This window comes from Crassostrea angulata, chromosome 9 (assembly GCF_025612915.1).
Source record: "Crassostrea angulata isolate pt1a10 chromosome 9, ASM2561291v2, whole genome shotgun sequence".
NCBI classification, from domain to species: domain Eukaryota; kingdom Metazoa; phylum Mollusca; class Bivalvia; order Ostreida; family Ostreidae; genus Magallana; species Magallana angulata.
This window is the reverse complement of record NC_069119.1, coordinates 20,943,614-20,962,419: the sequence shown is the minus strand read 5'-3', so window position 1 is coordinate 20,962,419 and position 18,806 is coordinate 20,943,614. Positions and strand designations below refer to the sequence as shown.

Genomic DNA, 18,806 nt, shown 5'->3' with positions numbered 1-18,806 from the left:
TAATGGTGCAAGTGCGGGAGTGATTCACTCCCGCAACGATTTCGTCTCAAATCGTTTATAAATGACAATAACATTTGCATTTCTTACCTGACCTCAAACGTTGTAGATGTCTATGGCATAAATTAATCCAAAAATATCAAGTATAGTCCATATATCGGTTACTTTTCGTGTATGTCAACAACGAAACTGTCGAAAGTTGAATTTGTCCGCCATGTCTACTGACCTTGACCGGTTTTATTTTGGGACAGCCAATGAGAATTCAGGAGCGGATCTTGAACTGAATATAGGAATTCCCCTATTATAAACATAATTAACGCGGTAAATATGAATTTTCCATTATATACCATTTCCTTAAATGATGTTTAAGTGATATAACGAGGTAAGATCAATTATTAACACTGACATTTGCGTTATCAAGCCCATCAAAACTCCAAGCGTACATCCCATAAAATCACGCGAGAACTGTCATGGCTGCTGAAAAAGACGACTGGTAAACATGCTGATGTATTTTATCTGGTTTTGATTTATATATGATTAATTTGTTCAACCTGAATTAAAAAATCATTTTATCTCAAGGAAGACAAATATAAAATCGATCTTTTCAGACCGAAGTCAGCCGCATTAAAAACTTAATTTTGCACCATTACGGAGATCCTGTGGAATTGTAGCCCTCTCCAGTAAACATCAGATATAAAAAATCGGAGAGGGCTACATTATTGCAGCTAGGTCTAAAGATATTGATCGAAAACACAAGTAGTTTGGTGTACCAGAAGTTTATAAACACAGGGTCCTTGTGTACACAATCTTTTAACTTTGAAACAAACGTCAATGATCTTTTAACACTCAGTGTATAATCAGTATGCAGGTGTGCTTGCAGTTGACATTGAGACTTACGTGAACAAGCGTATCCATGACAACCAGTTTATAGAGCTCTTGCCCAATAACAGTTCCTGCGCAGTCATACGGTAACTGGAAAAAAAACAACATATTGATGGAAACAGGGTGTATGTTGCTATCTATTCTCAAGAGAATGTTTTTAATAATGTTCAATCATTAAAAATAATAGGATCATTAGATCAAAATTATACATGCGTTAGTGATGACGGCAACCAAAATGATTTTTCTCCATCCTTTGTCTGTGATTATATTTTTACACTGACTCATCATAAAACCTGGCATGTCACCCAACACAGCAACTTAACAGTATTTGAAGCCATTTATTGTCTCTGATTATCATTTAGATATGAGAGAACTATTCCTGAGGAGATTTGAAACAACAGATGTTGAGATGTACCTTTGTGAGACGACTGTATAGAGTAACTATCAGAGCAAACAGGTTGGCCATTCGTAGGCAGAAGACCCGGGCCAGGGTGATGCTCAGCTCCATCTTACCACTGGGATACCTCTCCATCGATGGTAACTGAAGTCAGACAGATTTAATATAGGTACAAAGTACAAAATTCACATCATCATATACTTGCAAATGGGGGGGGGGGGGGGTGTGTCTAAGGAGACATCACTAAATTTTGTATTATCGGATTATTTCGCAATTAATCTACACTCAGGAACATTGACAGCACCGACAAATAAAAGGACCGACTTCAGACTTCCTAATGCATGTAGCTGTAGCATTAGATTCATATATTGACAATAATTAAGGAAGCGAAGTTAGGTTTATTTATTTTCATTTTTTCCCGCAAATATTGCTCTCTTTATAGCCACTAGGATCACTAAGAATGTATCTTATTTATAATTATCAAGTTAATCCCAATGCGCATACTTTTCAGGAGGGCAATCTTTTAACAGGATATATATTTGCGTGTGATTTATTCATTTGAAAGTCGTTCCGCGGAAAATTAATGAGTAGTTCGTGACCTCCACGGCAAATTAGTGAAAACCTTATATGCACGATTTCAGAGGAAAATAGTTAATATTAAAACATTGTATCTTATTTCAAATATTAGTTACACTGGTTATGGAATTAAAACAAAAATCCAAAAATAGTTAGTCTCTAAAGGCAACCAAACTGAAACTCTTTCCACATTTTTTTTACAAGTTCTACAACCTATAATTTTCTGTAAATTGTGCATAATGGTTAAATCCTATTTACAAACTGGGGTGATAATTCAGAGATACAGTATGTATAAATGGTAATTTTGTTTATTTTAGTCTTGGTGAGACCCACGTAGGTAGGGAATAATATGCAAATTGAATCGCACCCAGAGCTGTAAATGATGATATACAGTTCATCACAAAGTTAAGGACAATGGTCATTTTTTTCAGCACCAGGGCAGCAGTACTTGCTAGAGGGTTTACAAAATATTTTTGCGCTAAAACAACACCGTTATCAGCTTTACTTAAAGCTATCATTGACGATAACATCAAACAATGTGATTCTCTTTCCTATCAAAGTCAGTTATAATGATCTGCATTGAAGTATTTTAATTGAAATGCAACCAATATCAGTATACCCGATGCTAAGGAAGCCGATTTAAAACTTTTCAGAAAATGTTTTTGAATTTTATGGAATAACCAAAAAGTTAATTTAATTCATAGAGTTAAAAAAATTAGTTATCTTAAAGTTTAGACAATTCGTACGAAAACGTATGTATAATTCAATCAAATTCGTTAAAATAATAAATTCAACAATAATTCATTAAATAGTAAGTTCTAAATCTTCTTCCTAATTGTGTTTCATTAAAGTGAAATCAACGAAGTCATTTAGGCTTTATCAGTGCATTTTCGCAAATAAATTTTTATATTGTATAACGAGTAAAAAAACCCAAAATTTATTTAACATGGCAGAAATTAATCTATGACGATTGCATTGATATCTACAAAAAAAGCTGGTTTTATCAAATTGAAAAATTCAGTAAAAGAAAATATAAAATGAAGAAAATAAATGGTTTGTTGGAATTATGAATAATTACCTTTATGAGAAAGTTGGGATGGGGTTACAAGGACTTGTCAAGAAAATTGATTAGGGCATACAGCCGCATACTAAATATTTACATACCGCTAGTTTAAAGTAATGGAACATGTCTGTTGTGCAGTCTATTTTTTGTTTATTATAAGCGTCATTACAATTACATTGTTTTGATTGGTTGGATGACTTCAGAAAACTATATTAGGATTGGTTGATCTAGTATCCGTGAAGTAATTGTCTAGACGCTAGCTGTTCTTTTGAATTTTGGTTGGTTTATAAGTATCTTTGATGCGATTGGCTGGATGCTTACCTTTGTTATGATTGGTGGTGCATATACATGTACAGGTAAAAAATGATGTGATTGGCTGGATACTGAGTCTGTGTTATGGTTGTGAAGTGTTCATATGTAAATGTGTTGCGATTGGCTGAACGCTTACATTTGTTATGATTGTTGAATCGTTTACATGTAATCATGTTGTGATTGGCTGGTCGCTTACCTTTGTTATGATTGGAGGAACAAGCATATTAATGAGACTGAATACGATTGTGGTGCCGTACACATGAACAAAATCACTCTCTCTTTCCTGGATAAAACAATTCAAATGTTATGGTTAATGAGAAGAATCCCAGCTACATGTATGCCAGTCAATTTTAAATCAATAAATTGTTCATTGATCTTTCTCAATAATTAAACATGTTTTACATTAAATTGTAGAAGGTGTGATTAATCACGTTTACTAGTATAGTATATTAAGTTGCTAATTAACCAACATCCAAGTCAACTTGATTTTAATATATTGATTTTGATATTTGTATAAAGAGGATTCAACTTGTATATGATTATCATACGGTGACATATTTGAGTCGACTCTCTTTTTGGAATCCATTTTAGAGAATTTAACATTCATGAGCGATGCTCATCAATTACAGAAGTCTAAGTGAACTTGAATTAAAGATTAGAACCATTAGATAGAGGTGTAATACCCTTGATCCTGTTGACTGGTCCGAGAAATTGACATAGACGACGAGAAACACAATTGTTGTACACGCTCCACCGATTATCAGTCTGCAAAAATATCAAAGTTGGGGAAAATAAAAAATAACATCCAGCTACATGTAGTTTATTTATATGTTCTAAATAAGGTTGATCAATAAACACGCGAAATTGTTTGTTTACAAAACATTTACAGAACATAAACATGTGTATCAAATAAACATTTTCTCAATTTAAACAAGAGGCCCATGGGGCCACATCGCTCACCTGAGCAACAATGGGCGTTCAAAAGATATTGTGCCATATGGCCCCTCGGTAGAATAACAAAAAATAAATATTGTAAAGTATTCGAATTTTACACTTATTTTTGTATACACGTAATCTTTGACATTGTACCTTCATGAAATACGATTTTTTACCGAAATCCTACGCAAAATATAAAACTAAACACTTGGTAGTGGTACACTGTTAAGTTGTTAACTTCCAATTCCCTATATTTTCGTTCTGCCCCCCCCCCCCCCCCCCACTTTGTAAAGCGATCAAAATATATGAGAGCATATAGGTACATTTTTTTCATTAACTACTTACTAGTTTTTGTACTTAAAAAAATATATAATTGTTATTGTTTTTTATTTAAAAAATCCTACATGTATAGATGTGAAGAAGAAAATTGTACCTCAATGTGCTCAATTCCTCAAATTAAAAACATTCAAAAATTTTATTTGTGTTCTCCATTATAATTAAATGACTGTTATTTACTTCGCGTACAAACCAGGATAATTTTCCGCTGTGATATTCTTAGGAATAGCGATAATTACATTATCCCCGCAACAGAAATGTGTCAGAAATATGGAAACTGTTTTAAAGATGTCGTTTTTATTTACTCATGTCTGAAAAACTATCAAAATTGATATAGATTTCACATTATTTATTGTCTAAAGAGGAGGCCCCAAAGAGTAGGTATATACAGAATATCATTCTTTTATTTTGTTTGTACAAGTATTTATCATACTCTAATTCATAGAGAATTTCTAATGTTCAACCAAAATTTCAGCGTCAATCGTAGAATTATAAGCAAGATACAGAGCTCACAGTTCGCCTAGGTTTGAGTCATATTTTGTTCACATGAGTTTATTACATTCAGCTTATGATCTTTAACTTGGTATTTCCTATTCAGCATTAAAAATGGAGAAAAAAAAATGGCCTAAGATTTTATATTCTTTTATTCACTCAAGACCAGTTCACTGGTATTTGAGGTTCAAAATCAGTTTATACAAATGTACACGAATACAGTCAAGGATCACATGTACAGTAGGAGTAATAATGACAAAAAAAGGTTAAGTTTACAATACAATAAGTTGTTAAAGTTGGTTTCTGGAAGAACAGACTTTGAAAATTTTCTTAATAAATATTGACAAATTTTTTACTTTTTTAATCTTTAGTTTTTAAGATCTGTGTACAATTGTGAGCAAATCTCTGTATCTTGCTTATAATTTGAAGCTTAACACTTAAATATGGTTAGTAAATAGAAATTGTAAACAATTAAACACAAGAAACATGCACTATAACAAATAAAGAACACAATTTATTTTTTCGAAATGAATCATACGTACATATACATGTATATACCTACATATTTCCGTCAGCGATATCAAACTCTATTTAAACTGAATAAACTCGAGAAAATGCCGAACATCGCAAAAAAACCTATTGCATTAATCTACCTTTACGCAAAAGATAATGGCAATGCCGATCGAATTACCGATAGAATGAATTGTATTTCAGTACTTTTTTGATACATCAGATTTTGCTTAATTTGCGCAGGTAAACAGTTAACTGTTTGATTTACCGAAGTCTCTGTTTGATTTGATACGTAAAAATCACGAAATACAAACGACAGTTCCAAAGTTACAAAGCAGAAATAATGAAAACGAAACGAAAATCAGAACAAGCTAACACCAACGTCAGGTGTGAAAACTGTCAACTCATTGAAATATTTAGCCTCAATTTACTTCACAAAATCGGCAACAATATATTTTGCATGTTTCAAAAATTTCCCTTCATACGCGAACTGTTGCACAACAAGCAAATTCATCATAGTCAGATCGACCCTTTTTCGTATAATGTCATGGCTGCTTTAAACAAAGAACCTCGTTTTAGAAGTATGAAATACGAGTCTTGGTAAAATGGGTATATGCAAACCCGGGCCGTGGCAAAATAAAAGCCAAGGCAGATCGACAATCGTCAATTCCAAATACGCATTATTTTGCAGCAATATTTACAGCGAATACAAATATACTGGTCCACCAAATATCCTGAAATTTTAAAGAAATTGGCAGATTGATAACTGCCAATCTTTGTTTTGCCCAGGCCAAGTCTTGCCTACCCATTTTACCGGATGCTGAACCCGAAGCTATTTTAAAACTGATTGAAACACGCCTTTCCTTTATTATTATTTTCGTAATAACTCGGATATAAAACAGAATTAGCACTTAATTTTTGCAATTTATATTTTCCTTCCCATAAGTATGGAACGCCATGGCTGCCTTATAGCATTAGACTATAGGCACATTATGTCAAATTACCATTACATTATGTCAAAGTCCATTACGTGGTGTGAATATATCTTTACATTTGGTCAAATCGTTATTACGTGATGTCAAAAGCACGTTAGGTGAAGTAAACATGTCTTTACATTATGTCAACTTTTTATGTTGTGATGTAAAATCACCCTTACGTTATGCCAACATTGTACAACCAAAGGTCAATACATCATGACATTATTTCGACACTGTATTACATGGGGCGAATGTATCCTTACATTATGTCAACATTTTATTACATGCTTTCAATATATCCTTACATTATATCAACACTGCAGTACGTATCGCGATTCTATCCTTACATTATGTCAACATTTTATTACATGATATCAATGCATTTTTACATTTTATCAACACCTTATTACATGGTGTAAATATATCGTTTTATTATGTCAAACCTTTATAACTTGATGTCATAAGTTTATGACGTTATGTCTAAACTTAATAACGTGATGTGAATAAGTCTTTGCTGTAGGTCAGTTCTCTGTTTCATGATGTACATGCTCCATTACTTTAAGGTGAAACATCATTTCGTTACGCGAACACGGATACATCGGCCTTTCTATATACAAGGAAACGGTAAGCTTACCCAAATGTATCCAGGGGCTATTGAAACTTTGTGGAACAGAATGGAACCAGTAAAGGGTCATCCAATGGGAAAATAGAAATTTAAAAATAATGATTTATTTTGATTTTATTCATTTCAATTCAAAAAAAGATTGATCTTTAATTTTATTGTTTAAATTCGTTGTTTAAAGAAAAATATACATAATTATATTACTTACTACTCTAATGTTAACATATTACAGTATTTTCACGGCAGAACTTACTAACTAGTTTAAGCTAGCAAAAAAATATTCTCTATTAGTTAGAGATTTAAAACAAACGAAACGCATTCCAAAGCATACCATCTTTAAAATTACAATGTCAGCAGTACTTGACTTATTTGTAAGATTCTGGTTCCGTTACGTTCCGCAATATATTATTACCCCTGTGGATATTGGTATTCAACGGAACAGAACGGAATGAGCGTAAATTTCCTTCTCAGCCTATTTTCACGCCTATTCTATACTTACAACGAAAATATATGTAACATGATCATACATTTAACTGTTTACAAAAACCAACACTCATGTTGTCGAATTATTTCATTTAATTAAAAATTAGTAAGTTACATGTATGGGGCAAACCCTGAAGACAGTACCAATTCTACCAAAAGTGTTTGCTTTTCTTTATAATAAATCTGAAATCGGCGAATACAGTTCCCCTCTCTTATTTGTGTGCGTTTTTATTACGACATATTTCTGATTTATACCCTCTGTCTGAACAATTACCTAAAACCAACATTTCATAAAAACATCTATATCAAGATGGAGAAGGTCTTTAAAGGGGTTAAAGATCTCTTGTAATTTATTTGTAGATTTTATTTCATATAAGTTATCAAGTGCCCTCTTGGATGAAAAGGAGAAAATTTATTCAGAGGAACGTAGCGTACCCCCTCCACAAACACCATTCCCACCCCCTCTGCAGCAATAAGAAAAAAATCATTTTCATAGCATAATAATTTTGTAGCAGAACGGCCATACCTACAGGTGTAGTTAGGGTCAGTATCCTTAATTTAAGATAGCAATAGCAACGTTTACTTTTAACTACTAAATACTTTATTTTAACTACTAAATACTTTGAGACTAAATTTTAAAAAAATTAAATATGCCCTGGGTGTCTGCGCCACGACATACAGGCTTTGCAACGATAAAGAACCCTGACTGCTAAATGACTGAGTGTGTAGTAACGAACGTAATTTGAATATTCTTGAAGTAAAAAAAGTATAAATCAAAAATAAAATTTTAAATCCCCCCCCAAAAAAACCCAACAATAAAGGGGTTAATTTTAGATTTTATATCCATTTCATTTTGAATATTCAAATGCCGATGAGCACGAGAAAACTTGGATTTAAGTCTTATTCTTATAACTTAGGTCAATCTAAACTATAAATTCAATGTTTAAATACGTAGATGTTCATTCACTCTCGGGAAATTAAATTGTCAGCAACTAAGTCTTTAACAGCTTTCAGAAGACCTATATATAGGCCTATATATATTTTCATTCTAGTACATGTGTATGATTAAATCACTGCTTCTTACTAGTATTTACTGTTGGGGTTTTTCTGCATGGGTCCATTTGGGTAAATCGGCGTACCGTTTCTATATAGTAAATTTTGAATTTAAAACATGACAAATATACAAAGACCAAGGATTTCGTGTTTGTATAACGGAATGATGTTTCGACTTTAAGTAATAGAGCGTATACATCACGGAATAGAGAATTTGCCTAATGTAAAGACTTATTTACATCACGTAATAAAGTTTAGACAAAAAGTCAAGACATTTTCGTATCAAGTAATGTACTTTTGACATAAAGTGATAAAGTGTTGACATAATGAAAGGATGAGTTAACACCATGTATGAAGGTGTTGATAAAATGTAAAAATGCATTGATATCATGTAATAAAATGTTGACATAATGTAAGGATAGAATCGCGATACGTACTGCAGTGTTGATATAATGTAAGGATATATTGAAAGCATGTAATAAAATGTTGACATAATGTAAGGATACATTCGCCCCATGTAATACAGTGTCGAAATAATGTCATGATGTATTGACCTTTGGTTGTACAATGTTGGCATAACGTAAGGATGATTTTACATCACAACGTAAAAAATTGACATAATGTAAAGACATGTTTACTTCACCTAACGTGCTTTTGACATCACGTAATAACGATTTGACCTAGCGTAAAGATATATTCACACCACGTAATGGACTTTGACATAATGTAATGATAATTTGACATAATGTACCTATAGTATTATGCTATAAGGCAGCCATGGCGTTCCATACATAAGGATAATTTATGCTAAACTACGTTGAATTGGAATCAGGAGTTCTTGAGAAGAAGATTTTTAAAAATGCACCCCCCTTTTTCTACAGTTTCAAGGTTTCCTCTGCTTTGAATACAGATCGGACTTCATTTTTGCAATTTATATTCACCCTCCCATAAGGATACTTTGTGCCAAATTTGGTTGAAATTGGATAAGCGGTTTTAGAGAAGAAGTTCAAAATGTAAAAAGTTTACAGACGGACAGACGGACGGACGGACAAACGGACGACGGACAAAATGTGATCAGAATAGCTCACTTGAGCTTTCAGCTCAGGTGAGCTAATAAATACTAGACTAAGTATTATTTAATGATAATATATTCACAAAACAAAGGTTTCAGACCCTTAAGATAATCCGTTGTATTGTAAAGATGAATCAAGACATGGAAAGCGAACTGCATTTGTATGCCTTATTGAGACATCGAACGCCATTATATTATGACGTATTTTCTTGTCAAAAATAAGCAATGGGATAAATTATACTATAAACAAGTTTATCTTTTAAAAAGATTGATGAGCTCGCGCTGTAGACATCATAAACACAGAAGCAGATTTCTAAAACATCGGTTTAAATTAATTAACAATAGTAAGGCACGGTGTTATACTGAAATTGTGCTGGAGTAGGATCTCAATTTAGAATTGTGAAATTAGAGTGGGCTTCACATCGGCAATGGCATAGCTCATTGCCAGTGCCCTAATCATTATGTATCTACTGTACAGAATTTCATTTCGAGGTGAAATTTTTAAAGCTGCTTGGTCCTATTTTTTCGTAATTACAGTATCAAAATTTTGTTCATACAAATCATTTATCTTACAAAGTTATGGACTTTCTCCTTTTTACACCAGCAGAACCAATCTCCTTTCAAAGTTAGAAATATTCAAAGTAAATGAAAATAATTTCTCTTTGAGCAAACGAAAAAACAAACCAAAATGCATCACGGGAATGTTTAGAAAAGGAAACCGAATGGTTTCGTCCCCCGAATGATTGGGTTTATTCAACCCGCATGCTATTCGATTGTAAAGAAAGCAAACTTTAGAAATATTGGCGAAAAAAACGTACACATGTTTATTTGTAATTTGTCTGATCATTTGTCTGGCCATTTCGACCTTTATTTAAAGCGATGTCAAATTCGTAATACAACCATACTCGTCACGTCGTCAGGGGTGAAATCTAACATGAGGCGAAATAACGCGGTATCTTTTAATGTCGTTTGTATTGTTAGCAAATTTTGTACGTATTTTTCTTCATTGAAATTTGGCTTAATTGACTGGGAAAACTACTGCAATGTCTATTATTATACATATACTAAGCATAGCCATTGTTTAAAAGCGTACATAAAATTTGATATAAAATTGGACCAAGCAGCTTTAAGAACCGTTGGTACTCTTTCGTAGCAATCGTATCTTCTCGGGCCTTTCCGGCAAGCTCGGAAAACATAGAATTTAAGATAAGGCTAGCTATTCATTATAATATTTAAAATAACTTTGCAATATAAGACCTAGGCTACTTTTACTTTTTGACATTTACAATAGAAAACAAAACTTCATGTGAAGATGATAAAACGAAATTCAAATGGTACAGTTTATCTACAGTAGTACAGTATTCCTAGAATCCCCTACTATGGAGTCGAGCATGCGTATTCCAGTGAAAAAGAGCGCTTGCAATAGTCTTAACGAAAAATGCGCCAAATTACAGTGAATATATAGAGCAATAGTTTGCTTTGCAGATTACAACTGTTCAAAATCGGTGTTTTAACAAGCCTAGTAGAGAGAGTATGGTCTTCCACTAGTCTAATCTACTAATGACTTACATGGTAATGATCCAAGCGAGGACTCTCAGGGCATATATCTTGGTTTTATTTGTAAATTTATCCGCTGCTTCTTTAGCCTTAACTTCATATATGTGATCCTGAAATGTACAATTCACCATCAATAAAGGTATGGTTTACTGTAACAGGAGAGATAACTTTTACTATTGTTATACTTAAGATATATAAAATTATCATTCTTAGGGAATTTGTAATCTATCATACGCTGAACTTTAACCATATCCTTTAGTTACCGTTTTTAGAATTATTATTAAAAATTTTTTCAAGGGCTAACCAAAATATTTTCGAGGAATATTAATAAATTTAAGGTTTGAATTAGAACCATTTTAACAAGGCCTTGGACTTTTCGTAGGACGTAGCTATCATTTCTTACGTCAAAACATGTTAAAAATGACGCTGGATTCAAGTGAAATATGCACCGATTGCGTAGTCTTAGCTCAAAAGCCAGAAAAATCGTGTTGATTTCAATGAGCTTTCACTGAGTGGGCAGCAATGAAATAGACAGGCATACGTCACATTGCTGTTTGACACAACTACCCAAAGTCCAAGCTCCTGTTATAATGGTTCTAGAATTTGATCTGCACGTACCTTGAACATACTGACAATTCCTTTAGACAGATTAATACTAGCTTCCGGTGACGTCACAGAGTAGTCCCATGAAGAAAGCGTCATGAGGGAGAACTTGAATCGAGTTTCGGCGGCTGTACTGGACCGTGGGGACGCGGCTCGTGCTACACTAAAAGCAGCATTTGTTTAAATTTCAGACTAGTTTTTTTCACTGTTTTTTTTTTATAAATCAAGATGCGTCGTCTGTACTTGATATTTAACGAATGCATTAGTTGGGGCTATATCGGCCTGGGTAGCTCAGTGGTAGAGCACCTGAATAAGATGCAGGGGTCCCGGGTCCTGATTCCAGGCCAGCCATACGTTTTCAATTTATCTATCAATATGCTTATTCCTCCTCTCTAACTACATGTTCTACCCACAGCTTTAACATGTTTCAGTAGTATATTGGTTTCTACATGAGTTATATTTTTTCTACACAACAATGACGATGCGTTTTTGTTCTCCTTTTCATTCATTGTGGAGTTTAGTTAAATTTTGTATCATAAGATTTAATAGTTCAGTTTCCGCATATTACCTTCACGTAAACCTTGCGCAAAACTCGTGCTAAAATCTCCACGATGTGAAAATTGGTGGAAAAGGTTAATATAGATAAAATCAAAGACCGTGAGTCATTATTTTTAATTTCTTTCGGGGTCTGAAATCACTTTTATGCATTTATGGTTTATTACATGCAGGTTGTGAATAAATGTAAACTAGCTTTAAGTAAGAAACTACATTTGCTTGAAAACTATGGAATGTTCTGGTTCAGGAAATTTCATTGCTACATGTAAATGGTATAAATGCGGTTGTTTATTCACTGGTAAAACAGGCCTCTCTTTTGTCATTTTCAGTTACACTTTTTATCGCACTAAGTAGTAAACTATGGATGTAATGGAACGTTCTTATAGTTTATCGCCTTTTCATTTATTCCGGAATTGTCAAGGTTGTTTAATATTTCTACTATCCAGTCATATCTTTGTTTATCCGTTAATACTGAAATCTTATACTATATCACGAACACGTACGTTAAGCTCAGTCTACTTTTGCATAAAGTGATGGTAACTTTGTCATTATTTTATTTTTTGTGTGTGTGAATGAGTATATTATATATATTATACATACCTTTTCATAATAACAAAAAGCGTGCCAAAGTAAGTGAGGATGATGAGGAACAGGTAGGCAAGGGCGAGGGGGTACATCCCCCCCAGGGCGCGGTACTGATAGCCCCCGTAAAACATCCACACCTCTCCCAACACTCCCTGCAATCAAATTAATTGGTTTTAAAAAAAACTATCCTTCTTACTAAAGCGGCATATTTGGCTCTATATGTTTTATATTAATGTATAAACGTTTTAAGTTGTACGTGTAAAAAATTGATTTCTACAAAGTAAATACAAAACTTGTCAATGAAATCATATAATGACCTGACCATCCACTATATTTCCCAAAGCAAACCCTTGTGTGACATTACTATAGGGGAATGATATTGCCATGGGAACGACAACTAGACTGGTCCAGAAAACAGACAGCACCAGATTTGTCATCAAAACCCATCTTGTGAAGACAAAGAGGGCTCCGATACTGGAACCAAAGTTACCTAAAACATAGAAGAACTAAAAACACACGCTTCACAACCGCATCCTGTATAAAAGAGACTATAACAATTAATTTAATGTTGTAATATTAATAGACACCATAGTGTAATCTTCCGTAATGATTTATTTTTACTTACTCTCGATTTCTTTTATTTCTCGTCTGAAAAACGGTTCCTCTATTTGTTTATTTTTCCATCGCTTTTTCCAGATCTATAAAAACAAAGTCTGATTTTGTAAGTTTGAAAGAAAACATTCATGCTAGAATATTACTCAAAGTTTATTACAAAATATGTACATGGTTAAGCTTAAATGCTTCATTAACCACAAATTTTCCTTTTTTTTTAATATAAAAAGTGTGTTCTTTCTTGAGTCGATGAGTGTGGAATAAATCCAAGTTTATTTCCATCGTGTTTGCTGCTTCAATAGCTTTTGATTTTTTAAATACATTCATGTCTAATAGTTTTTATGACGTATCGTGGGCCAATATTGTCAACAAAACAACCCCCCCCCCCCCTCCCTGGCATCGACAAAGACGAACGATTACAATTTTTAAAATACCTCCTGTAAATAAGGAATATTTGTTATTACATCAATTTCAGCCATTTCTACCATCTAATTCGATGAGAATGGATCAATGGATTCTCAATTTTTTTCAGATCGATATATTTCTAACCTTGAAATCATGGAGAAGGAGTCCAAAAAATCCCAGGTTAGCTCTTATGTTCGTCTTCTTTTTAGTTGAATTAGAACTTTAAAAGAATAGTATGTATTTGATATAATTTGATTTATTTTATGTATTTTACAAAGTAATCACATCCTGAAAGCTCTCTATCAGAGCAACAACCTACACGAAATCTGTGAGAAATTAAAAATGGCAAAAGAGAAAAGATGCGTATAATAATCGACATATTTTTCTTCTAAAAAAAACAAACAAAAGAAAAAAAACCAGAAAAAACCCCAGTAATCACCCAATGGCTTTATTTGGTATTATCATGTGTAAATTCTTACAAGTATTATTTGAATGTATGGCATTAATATGCAACCAAAATAACAGATTTACTCCCGAATGGTCCGTCCATAAACATCCGGGTTACCTGCTCTCCGCGGGGTGCATCAATTCCTCCAGGTACATATCGTCCACCAACTCTCCCTCGGGGGACTGGGACTGGATAAGTCGACCTTGACCTCTCATGAGTGACGTAGTTGAGGGTTTGGACGCCTTGCCCATGATGAGAGTGTTTGACACTATTTGGGCGATAGAGGACCGTCTTCGTTCAACCCCCTAAACAAAATGCAGTATACGATTTGTGAAAAATTTACTATACATGCGATAAAAAATCCACAAAACACGGACTGTGTTAAATGGGTCATTATCAAAATATGCAGACTTTTAAAATATGTAAAACATGAGAAAATTATTGGTGAAAAAATTACTTTGATTGCAAAAAACACATTTAACAAACAATGAAGTATAACATCTAAAAATTTGCAAACATTGGAATCTACCATTTGGTTGATAATTAGACTAAAATTAAATGAACTGTGACAATTTTGTCAGTGGTGTAACAGGCATATAGTATAGGAAAAAATTCTTAAATAAAATAAAATAATTCTTTTAAAATGATGGACATAAAGTTTATATCAACAAACTTCATTTAAAGTTATTAGAATTAGATAACAGAAAATATTTGACACATTTACATAGTGACCAACATAACATTTGAGACAAAGTCTTGATGTTACTCAACAAATTTTTAATTTGAGTATTAAAAAGAACACAACTGGATTTTTCTTTTAATGGAGCATAAAAAAGACATTATTGTAAATGCACTGGTGTTTTCAAATATACATGAATCATTGTCAGTTAATTTTATTTGGAGAAAAATGTACACGTTACACCACTGATTATTATGTTTTACCACTGACTAAAAGTTACACCACTGACCTAGCGATAATAGATAAGAGATAAGCGTGTTAAATTTTGTAAAATAAACTAATTTCTTTTTTTGATTGCATTTAAAACATGATAAATTTGATCTTAAATAAAAGTTTTCGTGCCTCCTTCTTTCATAATCTGAAGATAGACACACTGTTACACCACTTATAATCAGTGTTACACCACTGACAGAAAAATGGCATGTAGACGTTTTTTTACATGAATTCACTCATTCTTTAATGTTATATTTTTTACTATTGGCATCCACACACTTTTATCCACCTTGTACCGAGTTCGAACTTTCTTCGGCTCATCAATCTCACAAACAACATCTTCAATACTATACCAGCTCATATCAATCATACACTTTGGATAATAAAATTGAAATTTCTCCAATTTTCTCCAAAATCTATGCATACAATGCATATACACTTCCTCTTTGTCTATGTATGTTTTTTGAAGCTCAGCTAGCATTTGTTACCTTTAAGTATTTGAAAGATTTTAGTATAACATAATAGGGAATGTGAAATGTCAGTGGAATAACATATATTATTGTACACTATAAGTCATTAAAAAATTTGATTTTTTAATAAAAATATGATGTGGATAATTTCATTTCTTTATTAGAATAAATTAGTTTTTACTTTTATCTTTTAATCAAGTATTTAAATGGGTAAAACATAATTAGAGCATACAAAATGTCAATGGTGTTTCAAATAATGTCAATGGTGTAACAGGTCTCATTTTCCAGATTAAGAAAACACAATTGCAATTAAATAGTCAAGCTTTCTTTATTGTGACAGTGTCTAACTTGTAAAATTGATAAATAACAATTGTTCAAAATGCTCAAAATATAAATGAAATGGAAGAAAAAGTAAAATAATTAAATAATGTCATGTGGTGTAACAGTTTTTTTCAGTGGTGTAACAACAATTTTTGGTTACACCACTGACCGTTATACCACTGATGTATCCATAGTAAATGTAGCAGTATGAGCCAAGAGAACAGATACTACACGAAGCTACATAGCCTATGTTATAATGTGATAAACATTCATCATTTATGTGAAAAACTTTTTTGTTCTTTCATAACAGAAAACCTTAAATAGCACGTTATCCCACTGACACAGTTTACATTGTATTTTTCGGAGCATACTAACATTTTCTGCCATATTTTCTATCACAATGATGTCATCACTGATACATTTATCTTTTTAGTAGCAGGGAATGATGTCACTATGAACTGGGGGATTCCAACTGTAGTACAATATTATTTACTTGATGTATTTTAAGATATTTTTATATAATTTGCCTTGTAACACCAATGACAAAAATTTTTTGTACAAGCATATATCTCATCAAATTCATTGTTTTTAAAAGAGAACTTGTTAAGGAGCATAGCAGAAATTAAAATATGAATGTTGTTTTGAAAATTAACGGCGATTTTTGAATAAAACATCAATATTATTGAAGATATTGTAGGTTAAAGACGTTGGAAAAATTTAATGACAACATAAATTCACTGAAATCTCATAACAAATAATATTTTTTTTATACTTTAAGCAGTAAAATTGTCGATTTATTTGATCAACAATATGGGTTTAAGTTTCTAAAATCCAATGGTACTGTATATATTCCCCAGAACATTATTTTTCCCCCTTTAAATTGACACTGACACAAAAGGCTGCATATTTTGATAATGACCCATATACAAGACTCATCCCAAATATCAATGGGGGGGGGGGGGGGGGCTTTATATCTACAACTTCAAATTCACTCTTAGTTTCCTTAATTTCATTTCATTTTCTATATGCTCCTTAAAAAATGGGGAGAAGGGGAGGGGACTACAGGATAAATCAATTATATGTTAATTTAACAAAAATGTTTGCTGCTAAATAAAAACTGATCCTAACGTGTCCAAAATGTAAATATACTTATGTGAATATACTAAATTAGAATTTTCCATAGAGTGATAGGTTCTGATCCCCGCATGTGCATTTTAAGGAAGGAGTCTTTTCTGGTTTTCGACTTGTCAAACGTAAATTTGATTAATTGTTAATTAAATCAAGATGAAAGGAAATCAAAATAGTATATTTTTCTTTCTTTTTTACTATCATACAATTTGGCATAGAAAAAGGTTATCAATGTTTAGAATCTAACAAGGACTATATTCTTGGCGTAATATTGGCGTAGGAAAATATCACATGTTTCGCAATTCAGAATTGCTGCAGATTAATGAGTCTTTTTTAGCATTTTAAAAACAATAACATTAATGTTAGATTTTTTTTTACTAAAGTGAACTAATGATATGATACTTGGGTTTCAGAATATGTTTTTAAAATATGATTTGCCTATCAAATTACATTTTTATTAGCTTTTTAAAGCGCCTATTCTATACATTGATTTTTGTGAAAAAATCACTAAAATCAGTTTTTCTCTCTTATAAAATGGTCAATATATAAGCTTTTCTGTCAATTTATATCTTTATATAAAGTCTTCATAATACATAAAAATCAGAAATATTTTATTATTGGAAAAATAAAAAAATAATCAAAATTTCTTCAAAATTTAAGAAAATTAGAGGAAATGCGGGTTAAGCAATATCAATTTTAGTATGAATATTTATTCCAATTTAGTAGTATAAGCTGATAGACACTCTGATAGTCTATGATTTCATCGAATATTAGAATCTTCAAATCTTAAACAACTGTCTACAGAACTACAAAGAGCTACACTTATTTTTATCATCCTTTACGTTGAGGAAAAAGGTAGTGACCTTGACCTGACCTTTATGCGAAAACAAAAAGGTCAAATTTGATTAAACTAATAGAATCATTTGGTAATATGATCCGTTTGACTGTTTCAAAATTTCATGAATTTCTTATTATAAGAAGTATGTTTGATAATGAGAAGACTCCTTCCTTAAACATTTACAAACAAAACTCATGGAACTCACCAGTTGACTAATCATTCTTGGTGGGTAGTTTTGCATATTTTGTCCTGTCGAATACTAAACAATGTGGTTTTTGTTGATTGTTGAATTTGGAATATTGAGCTGAAGTCAGAGTAAAATTTTAATTTTTTATATTATGTATACATTTCAAAACTGGAAAGCAAATTAAATGATCAAGGCGTGTTCAGTTCTTATTTCATTTAACAGTTACTTGAAAACAATGAATGAATAAACGTTTAATATTTTAAAATCTAGTTTCTAAGACATAAATAAAACATACCCTTTCAAGCCAACTTTGTTATTTCATTTGCATAGTCCTTTTCGGATAGTTTTTGTATGAATGAGTGTACACAATACAGAAAAATGTTTTAAAGGCATCGGGATCGGACTTCTCGTCAAAATCCGGTTTACCTCCCTTCGAA

The 18,806-nt window shown here is 32.3% G+C and overlaps 1 protein-coding gene across 2 annotated transcripts in view; it reads right to left on the bottom strand.

The window, feature by feature from the left end:
- Positions 1 to 18,802, bottom strand: part of LOC128162813 (transmembrane channel-like protein 7) — a 26,095-nt gene extending 7,293 nt beyond the window's left edge. For both annotated transcript variants that reach the window (XM_052826193.1, XM_052826192.1), the window contains exons 1-13: positions 18,665 to 18,802; positions 18,388 to 18,486; positions 14,591 to 14,778; positions 14,170 to 14,245; positions 13,634 to 13,706; positions 13,326 to 13,498; positions 13,024 to 13,160; positions 11,884 to 12,031; positions 11,278 to 11,375; positions 3,911 to 3,992; positions 3,424 to 3,510; positions 1,295 to 1,420; positions 895 to 969 (exon numbers count right to left, since the gene is read on the bottom strand). In XM_052826193.1, the coding sequence (XP_052682153.1) occupies positions 895 to 969; positions 1,295 to 1,420; positions 3,424 to 3,510; positions 3,911 to 3,992; positions 11,278 to 11,375; positions 11,884 to 12,031; positions 13,024 to 13,160; positions 13,326 to 13,498; positions 13,634 to 13,706; positions 14,170 to 14,245; positions 14,591 to 14,778; positions 18,388 to 18,423 (1,299 nt within the window). In that variant the 5' untranslated portion in view covers positions 18,424 to 18,486; positions 18,665 to 18,802. The remainder of the gene's footprint in view (positions 1 to 894; positions 970 to 1,294; positions 1,421 to 3,423; positions 3,511 to 3,910; positions 3,993 to 11,277; positions 11,376 to 11,883; positions 12,032 to 13,023; positions 13,161 to 13,325; positions 13,499 to 13,633; positions 13,707 to 14,169; positions 14,246 to 14,590; positions 14,779 to 18,387; positions 18,487 to 18,664) is intronic.
- Between the last annotated feature and the right edge of the window lie 4 nt (positions 18,803 to 18,806).